Source organism: Phalacrocorax aristotelis, chromosome 8 (assembly GCF_949628215.1).
Source record: "Phalacrocorax aristotelis chromosome 8, bGulAri2.1, whole genome shotgun sequence".
NCBI lineage: Eukaryota > Metazoa > Chordata > Aves > Suliformes > Phalacrocoracidae > Phalacrocorax > Phalacrocorax aristotelis.
Genome location: NC_134283.1, coordinates 33,020,327 through 33,030,156, shown reverse-complemented (window position 1 = coordinate 33,030,156; position 9,830 = coordinate 33,020,327). Strand labels below are relative to the sequence as shown.

Below are 9,830 nucleotides of genomic sequence, written 5' to 3'. Positions count from 1 at the left end.
GAGCCGTGCTGCAGCGGGGCGGAGGGGCCGGGAGCGGCGAACCGAAGCCGGAGCCGGAGCGGGATCGGCGGGCGGTGCGGCGGCAGTGCGGCGGCGGCGATGTGCGCGGCGGGGAGGCGGCGGGGCCGGCGGGAGCGAGCCCTGCTGTGGTGCGTGCTGGCGGCGGCGTGGGAGGCGGCGTGGGGGCAGCTGCGCTACTCGGTTCCCGAGGAGGTGCCGAAGGGCTCGTTCGTGGGCGACGTGGGCAAGGACCTGGGGCTGGAGCTGCCGGCGCTCCGACACCGCGGCGTCCGCGTCTTGGACAGAGGTAGGACGCAGTATTTCGCTCTGCACGGGAAGACGGGACATTTAGTGACGGCGGAGAGGATAGACAGAGAGCAGCTGTGCCGGCTGGTGGAGAAATGCATTCTGCGCTGTGAGGTGATAGCGGAGGGGGAAATGCAGGTGTATGAAATCGAAGTGGAGATCATGGACATAAACGACAACGCGCCCAGCTTCCGAGAGGCAGAAACGGATCTGCGACTGAGCGAGACGACAGCCCCGGGGTCGCGGTTTCCCCTGCGAGACGCGCAGGATCCGGACGCGGGACCGAATGGCGTGCAGAGGTACGAGCTGAGCGGCGACGAGCACTTCTCGCTGGCCGTGCAGGCGGGCGCCGGCGGGGATGAGCGTCCCGAGCTGGTGCTGGCGAAGGCGCTGGACCGGGAGGCGGCGGCGTTTCACGAGCTGGTGCTGAGGGCGAGCGACGGCGGAGAGCCGGCGCGGACGGGCACGGCGCGGATCCGCGTGGCGGTGCTGGACGCGAACGACAACGCGCCCGCCTTCAGCCAGGCGGAGTACACGGTGCGCGTGCCGGAAGACGTGCCCGTGGGCTCCGCCCTCGTCACCCTCACGGCCACCGATGCCGACGAGGGGACGAACGGGCACGTGAAATACAGTTTTCATAAAGCTTCAGACCAAGCACCCGAAATTTTTCACCTGGACTCTGAGACAGGAGAAATATCCGTTAAGGACAGTCTGGACTTTGAGGAAGGTGGTTCGTACGAAATGGAGGTGCAGGCACGAGACGGCGGGGGCCTTTCCGACACGGCAAAAGTCGTGATCACGGTGACAGACGTGAATGACAACGCGCCCGAACTGACAGTGTCGTCAGCGCTGCGCGAGATCTCTGAGGACGCGCCGTCGGGGACGGTGGTGGCCCTGGTGCACGTGCAGGACCGGGACTCGGGGCCGAACGGGGAGGTGCGGTGCTCGGTGGACGGGGGCGTGCCTTTCCAGCTGAGGAGCTCACGTGGCAGCTACTACAGCGTGGTGACGGCGAGAGAGCTGGACCGCGAGGAGGTGTCGGAGTACAACGTGACGGTGCGGGCGGCGGACGGCGGGTCGCCGGCGCTGTGGAGCAGCGCGGTGCTGGCGCTGCGGGTGCTGGACGTGAACGACAACGCGCCGGTGTTCGCGGAGGCGCGCTACAGCGCCCGTCTGCCCGAGAACAACGCGGCGGGCGCGCTGGTGCTGACGGTGCGGGCGGCGGACGCGGACTGGGGGCAGAACGCGCGCGTGCGGTACCGGCTGTCGGAGGGGCGGGTGCGGGGCGCGCCGCTCTCGTCGTACGTGTCGGTGCAGGCGGAGACGGGCGCGCTGTACGCGCTGCGCCCGTTCGACTACGAGGAGGTGCGCGAGGTGGGGCTGTGGGTGCGGGCGGAGGACGGCGGCGCGCCGCCGCTGAGCAGCAACGTGTCGGTGCGGCTCGTGATCGTGGACGAGAACGACAACGCGCCGCAGGTGCTGTACCCGCCGCCGGCGGCGGCGCCGGGCGCGGGCTGGGCGGGCGTGGAGCTGGCGCCGCGCTCGGCCGAGCCCGGGGCGCTGGTGGCCAAGGTGGTGGCGGTGGACGCGGACGCGGGGCAGAACGCGTGGCTGTCGTACGAGCTGGCCAAGGCGACGGAGCCGGGGCTGTTCCGCGTGGGGCTGCACAGCGGCGAGGTGCGGACGGCGCGCTTCCCGCTGGCCCGCGACGCGGCGCGGCAGAGCCTGGTGGTGGTGGTGAAGGACCACGGGCGGCCGGCGCTGTCGGCCACGGCCACGCTGACGGTGGTGCTGGCCGAGAGCGTGGCCGAGCTGCTGTCGGAGCTGGGCAGCGCGGCGGCGGCGGCGGCGGGGGAGCCGGCCGGCAGCCTGACCCGGTGGCTGGTGGTGGCCGTGGCGGCCGTGTCCTGCCTCTTCCTCGCCTTCCTGCTGCTGCTGCTGGCGCTGCGCCTGCGGCGCTGGCGCCGCTCGCAGCTGCGGGCGGCGGGCAGCGGCGCCTTGCGCGGCGTCCCGGCCTCGCACTTCGTGGGCATCGACGGCGTCCGCGCCTTCCTGCACTCCTACTCGCACGAGGTGTCGCTCACCGCCGACTCACGCAAGAGCCAGCTCCGCTTGTCGGGCGGCAGCTGCTGCGACACCCTCCCGGCCCGGCCGCCGCCCGACGAGCCCGCGCCGCTGCTCGGGGAGGACGCTGCCGGCGCCCGCCTCGCGGACCCCGCCCCTGCCCCGGTGAGTTCCTCTAGCGAGACTTTCCTGCCTTTCCTTTCTTGGTAGGCTGCATTTTTTCTCTTTCCGTTACCTTTTCTCTATGCGCGCAGGGCAGGCGAGGCGTAGCTAAGATGCTCTTTCAGATTGTGAGGGTGAAAGAACACCGGGCAGGTTGTGAAGTGTTGGAGAAGAGAACTGTGGAAGCTCTGCATGCAGAGCTGTTGAATTACAGAAGAGGTACGATTTGCTCCTTTCCCTGTCCAGTGCCCAGCTCTAGTTTCCTGCAATGTGAGTTTCCTTTTCCCAAGCAATCTTGGCCTGAGACACATTATTCTGGCTGTCATGGGAGCTCTGCGAGGTTCTTCCTGTGTGTTTGCGGGTTGATGTGTTGTTCTTAATTAACAGATGAACTATGTACTTATGAGAAGTGCCATAATGGGAGCTTTGGGAGGAGCCAACCGTGTTTTGGTTGCCTACTAAATACCTTAATTATGTGTCTACTCTGAATGCCATCATCTAGAAGAGGATGTTATGATCCTTTCAACTGTGCATGTTTTAACGTCTTGCCTTGCTCGTTTTCATGGGAAAAACATTGTTGGAGGTGTTTGCTTAAAACATCTTTTGTTTCGATGGCATCTACCTGCAACTGATGAAGATCACTGACAACCATGGGAGGTGTGAGGCTTTGAGGAGCGTCTGGTGGGTGCTGTGTGTGAAGTGATGCTGGTAGAGACATGTCATGTGTTTTTTTGGTTCCCGGGGTTTATTGCTGGCTATCTGAAAATTAGTCTGAAGGTGTCTTACTTTTGGATATCACCTTGCTTGGACTCAAACTGGCCAAGCTGTAGGTCCATCAGTTTTCTTTCATATTGCATGGTGTTCCCTGTGAATGATAGTTAAATTCTTGCCTTGCTTTTCCTGATGAGGTAAAGTGGGCCTCCGCGTCTGACCACATGCCTGAAAATGTCTCTGGAAGAAATGCTTTTTCTCGTCACGTACACCTGGCAAGCAGTCAGCGCAACATGGATGGGAGACTGGCCTTGAGGTAGGAGAAGAGCAGGTTGAATGCTCCCTCTGGCTGGCAGTGCTTTAACATCAGGCCTAGTGCCAAGGCCTCTGCCACTTACCTACATCCTGAAAGGGGCGGCAATCCTCTGAGGAGTTTGTCTGCAAGCAATAGCCATGGAAGTGCAAACGTGACACAGGGGTACCCCTCCTAGTATCTGCGGTGTGAAATGTCATTTTCCAGGGATATACCCTTGTAAGTCTGTGATGTAGAGTTTCATCGTGGTTGTAGAAAGCTTTTCCCAGCCTTGACCAACCTTCAGATGTTATTGTTGGCTCTTGCTCGTATGAGGTAACTGCTGATGTTTTGTTGGTATTACAACTGGTATAAATGCATGATGCGGGATGGTGTTTTTGCCAGGATTTTCTGGGTTTGGGGCTTGCTATTTGAGGCACGTGTGAGGAAGTTACCACTATCGTGTCCAATGTGGCTTTTCCTGCGAATGGGAGTTATTGGGCGTAGATGTAAACATTGGATTAACGGTTGCAGTCACAAATATTCCAAAGTGGCCATGAGCAAGATGCTGTCTTTGAGCTGATACTGATGACTGAGTCTTTCACCAAGATGCGTGTCACTTATGCTCTTTAGGACATTCTGTGTTTCTTCAGATGACTGTCATGAGCAGAGATATCTTTATATATGGATTTGTGTTGTGACCCTTGTTCTCCATAAGGAGAAGCTGTGTGCACATCATGTCTTTCAGTGACCCATATGGGTCCCGTAGTTGTGGTCCTGTGCAGTTTCCTTTTATTATTATCCAAAGAAATGACTTTGAGAACTGTGGCTACGGCCTTTGGTGTAAACTCCTGTGTGATCCTCCCCTGTACTTTTACCAACTAGATACTCCTCTTGTGTACATGCTACAACTGACATGATCTGAAATGTTAAGTTATGATTCCATCACTTCTGTGGGTTTCAAATTCCTTCTTTGTTTCTCTCATGTTCTAAGACTGGGCCTCCGTTTCTCTGACAGTCCTTAAAGGTAGAGATCTGTTAAAGTTATCAGGCAGATGGAGCAGTTTCTGTCGATACTTTGCAAGTGTACAGCTACCAAGACAAAGAATTTGATAGACTTCTGTTTCCCTAAAAGGTCTCTGAATTATATGCTCTTTTCCCTGTGGCTGATACATGGCCAAAAGTTGGGTGTTTTCCATGGTTCAACTCTTGGCTGTGAAGGCTGAGCAAGGAGGGTGCGAGGCTGGCTTCCACCCCATGATGATAGGTGGGTCAACGTGCTTTTGGCTGGGCAGTGGTTTGCTTTCATGCCTGGTGCCAAGACCTGTGCCATTTATGTTATGATCCTAGGTTCGCTATCCTGAAAGGCAATGGCAGTCCTTTGATAATAAAGTATTTGAGCGTTACTGTGTACCTGGAATGACGATTCATGTGCAAAATGGCTTATAATTCCTGTGTGAAACCTCCTTTATCCATCTGTATCTCCCTAGAACATTGTGACATAGCGTTTCTTCACCGTTTAAACTACACTTTCTTTTGGGCTTTTTTTCTTGGAAGGTGGCGGTTCCTTTCTCCCATTTCTGGACAGTGATTTTGCAGTTGAAACTGCAGCTGTTGGGTGTTTGTGTTTTTTTGTTTGTTTGTTTGTTTTCAGCAAATACTGCATTGCAGAGTGAGTCGGTATTTGTGATTTATGAAACACCAGGTGATGTCCCATTTTATCTCCTGACGTGTGTAATACTCCTTTCCAGTCAGTATTGGTTCCTTGACTAGATGTATGACGTTGTTAGCAAGTGGAAGTTTGCATTATTAGCAGGGTCTGATGTCTTCCTGATAGCAATTGTGTTTGAGTAGGATGAGAAAGACAATGTTCATGGCCCCGTGTATAACACAGCTGCTCATTGTTTCTACTCTTCTCAGCCTTTATGTTTCTCCATGATAACATGGTGAGCAATGAAATGTCTTTGCATTGGTCCATGCTGCCATCCCTGTGCACCAGGTGGAGGAATGGGCTGGGCAGCAACTGGTGGCTTGATGAAGTCTTTCTGCCTGTTATGAAGTCGAAAGAGAGTCATAAAAGTTGTGGCTCTTTGAGAAAGTCTCTGGGTGGCTGTGTGTGAAGGGCTACCGGAGGGAACAGGAGAGGTGTTTTGCTGATTCCCTGTCTTTAAGGTAGTTTTACTGGCAGAGGACCTCGATGTGCCTTGGCTTGAAAATACATGCTATGGCAATATCACCTCTCAAATGAGGGCAGACTGGGAGAGACTCAAGGTGTGGGGGGAGACGTAAGGACAAGGATATTCCCCCTCTGCAGTAGCTGTTCACTGACCCAGTCTCTCCTGGAGGACCGCTCGTCTCTTGCTTCTCTACCCTTGATGTTTCTTCCCAGAAGAGTAGCGAGCAGAGAAATGTATCTTCCTTCTTTGTATGGAGGTGTAGAGAAACCTCTGTGAAGTCCATGGTGTGATAGTGGTGCCTGTTGAAGAGGAATGGTGTGGGCGACTGGGTGTTTGATGACAACAGCTTGTGAAAAATGAGGGTCAAAGAATACTGTGCAAGTTGTGAAGGGCTGGAGATGCGAGTCATGGGAGCTGTTTGTGAGGGGCTGTTGAAGGACAGAAGAGAGATGATTTTCTCCTTTTCCTGCTCAGCGCCCAGCTGTAGCATTATCCAATGTGAGTTTCACCTTCCCAGAGACATTTGGCTAGAAGACATATTTTTTCACCTGCACTGAGAGCCCTGGGAGGATTTCCCTTGTGTTTGCAGGTTGTCATCAATTCTTAACTAATAGCGTAATTCTGTACTTAATCACAGGTGCCATAATGGGAACTTTGGGAAGAGCACATGTGTGGAAGAACACATCTGTTATGTTTGCCTGACCCTCCTCTGTGTACCCTTTATGTTTACAGCTGTGAAGAGCAAGACATTCATAGATGTTTTTCCTTAAAATGTCACTGGAAGAAATGCTCTTGCTTGTCACATACACATGCTGAGAAGTCAAGTGTTATCTATGGTAAGGAGAAGTTGTTTGTGCATCTTTTGTTTCAGTGGAGTATCTGCAAAGTATGATGATCACTGACAACCATGGGAGCTGTGAAGGGTATGAGAAGAGTCTTGGGCGTGCTGTGTGTGAGGAGGTGCTGGTGGAGACATGGCATGTGTTTTGAAAATTCTCAGCATTCATTGCTGGCCTTCTGAATATGAGCCTGGAGGTGTCCATGTTGCCCATGTGCTGAAGAAGGATGATGGTGTCTTTGACATGAAACTTTTATGACTAAATCTTTATCGGATCTGCATATCGCTTGTGCACTTGAGAACATTTTACGTTTCTTCAAAGTGATGTGAGGAGCACAGAAATCTCTTTGCATGCGTTCGTGTTGTGATCCTTGTTCTCAGTAAGGAGAAGTTGTGTGTGCAAGTTTACTTTCAGTGGTATGTGGCTGCAAAGGTAGCTTTCCTGTTGTGTGATGTTTAGGTGGGGTGAAAGCTTCTGTCTGTCCAGAGATAGGGCAGGTGAAAAAGTGTGCTGTGGTATACTTAGAAATCTCCAAAAGATGTAAAGATGGCGCAAAATTTCCGTTTCTGCTAGTTGTTCTCTGGGGCCCAAGTTGTGGTTCTGTGTATTTTCCTCTTTTCTATTGTCCATAGAATTTACTTTGAGGAACTGTGGCTACGGTCTTTCTTGTGAGCACCTCTGTGAGGCTCCTGTGGGCTTCTTACCACCTAGATACCCTTCCTGGGGACCTTCCTGTGTAACTACTTCCGTTGACATAATCTGAAAAGCTATGTTGCCTTCACTTCATGTTGCCCATTTTTGCCTTGGTTTGTTTTTTGTCCAGGTCTAAAGCTGGTCCTCGTTGTGGCTGGTAACCCTTAAAGCATTACAAGATCTCTTCTAATTGCTGGGCTGGAAACCAGTTTCCATCTGTAACCTGAGGTGCTCAGCTGCCAAGACAAAGACTTGGATATAGCTCTGTTCCCCTGAATGTCACTGAATGAAATGCTCTTTTGCCTGTGGTTGACATATGGCCAAAATATTGGATATTGTCCGTGGTGCAACTAAAGGCTGTGAATGCAGAGCAAGGAGGGTGAGAAGCTGGCTCCCAACCAGGAAAATACATGGACCAATGAGACCTTGGCTGAGCAAGGCTTGCACGTCTCGCCTGGTGCCAAGGCCTGTTGCCATTCATGCTGTGATTGTGGATTCCTTGTTCTACAAGGCAATGGTAGTTCTTCCGTCGTGAAGTATTTGCACAGTAAATGTGCATGTGGAACAATGATGAACGTGCAGAATGGCTCATAATTCCTGCGAGAATCCTCCTTTACCCATCTGTATCCCCCTGTATCATTGGATGTACACTTTCCTCATAGCTGTAATTGCAGGGTTTTTCCAGGCCTTTGTTTCCTGGAAGGTTGTGGTTCCTTTCTCCCATTTCTGGACAGTGCTCTTGCAGTTGAAACTCTGCATCGATTTTTTTTGCAGCAAATCCTTCCTTCAACTCGCTAAGACAGAATTTTAGGTGTGAGGTGAAGGAAGCAGAAGCTAATAGAGAATCTGTTTTAATATCTCAGAAGACTAAGCTTGAGAAAGAGGTCCATGATAAGGTGTTTATACTGATGACTTCCTATTGGTGGGACATGAGCTGATGACTATTTGTCGTGGTTCAGCCTCATTCAGCAACTCAACACCATGCAGCCGCTCACTGCCTCCCCCCCACCCCTGTGGGATGGGGGAGAGAATTGGAAGAACAAAAGCACAAAAAAATTTAAAACAAACCCACAAAAAAACTCCAACCTGTGGGTTGAGATTAGAACAGTTTAATAATTACAATAAAATAATCATCATACTAATAATGATTACGATAACAATAATGATAATATAATAAAAAGGAAAAGGGAAAAGGGGGAAAAAACCAGAAACATGAACGATACAACTGCTCACCACCCGCCGACCGAGTCTGCCCGTCCCCGAGCCACGATTGCTGCCTCCCTCACCCGGCCAGCTCCTCCCAGTTAATATACCGGGCATGACATTACATGATATGGAATATCCCTTTGGCCAGTTTGAATCCACTCTCTTAGCTGTGCCCCCTCCCCTCCCAGCTTCTTGTGCACCCAGCAGAGCACGGGAAGCTAGAAAAGTCATTGACTAGTACTAGTTTTCATATTACGTCCAAAGCACAGCACTATGCCAGGTAGAGTGAAGAAAATTAACTCTATCCCAGCTAAGACCATGACACTATTTAATAAACTGAAACCCCCCACTACCCAGTCCACAGTAAAAGTTTAAAGCTCCACTTGTAGTTCAGACCTCAGTGACTTCCACGTGCTTGTAAGATGTAAACACGATCTTAGTAGTAGTCACATCTCTGTGGAAGAGTGCCTGTGATAAAAGAGGGGAGGGGATTCCCCCTAAACCTGAAAGTTTGATGACTCATTCTCTGTTGGCTGACTACCCCTCTCTTATCCTAGCTGTTTATCCCTTGCGTGCTTTACAATCCTTAGTTTTTTTCTCAGAATGTTGGTGGGGAGACAATGTACCTCCCTTCTTGGTGTGACGCTGTGCATTATCCACTGATGATATGTATTGCCAATTATGAGAAGGTCAGTATCAAACCTGCAGCTTTTGTAGGGTTGGAGAGATGACAGGGAAGCCCTGAGGTGTTGGGGTATAGAAGAATGGACGGCCATTTCCTTGCTTGTCATACTTAATACTGCTGTGTGCCTAATGAAGTAATATGCAATTTGATTTGCTTCTGCTCAATACGTATGTGGAAGGTCACATCTCTTCCAGTTGTCTCAGTGCAGGTGCAGTTTTTGTACATACATTTGGTGTTTACAGCTGTAACGGGAAAGGCTTTCATAGACACGTGGGTGCTCACAATTGGAGAGCCATGGGCTTGACAGACGAACCGTTAGATGGATAAGGAACTGGCTAGATGGCAATCTCCAAAGAGTTCTAGTCAATGGATCAGTGGAAGCCAAGAACATGTGGTGCTCCTCAAGGGTATGTACTTGGACCAGTGTTGTTTAGTACCTTCTTCAGTGACATACACAGTGGGATTGAGCGCACCCTCAGCAAGCTTGCAGGCAACACCAAGCTGAGTGGTGCCTTTGATCTGGTAGAGAGAAGAGATGCCATCCAGGGCAACCTTGAAAGGCTGGAGAAGTGGGACCATGCAAAGCTCATGAAGGTCAACAAGGCCAAGTGCAAGGTCCTGCACCTGGTTTGGGGCAATCCCGAATTTCAACAGAGACTGTGGGATGAATGGATTGAGAGCAGCCTCGCTGAGAA

At 52.1% G+C, this 9,830-nt stretch overlaps 1 protein-coding gene across 1 annotated transcript; it reads left to right on the top strand.

The window, feature by feature from the left end:
- The first annotated feature begins 27 nt into the window (after positions 1–27).
- On the top strand, positions 28–4,984 carry LOC142061363 (protocadherin gamma-A12-like). The gene has a single exon (XM_075102308.1). It carries the CDS (start codon positions 100–102, stop codon positions 2,578–2,580), a length of 2,481 nt encoding a protein of 826 aa, XP_074958409.1. The 5' UTR covers positions 28–99; the 3' UTR covers positions 2,581–4,984.
- The last annotated feature ends 4,846 nt before the right edge of the window (positions 4,985–9,830 follow it).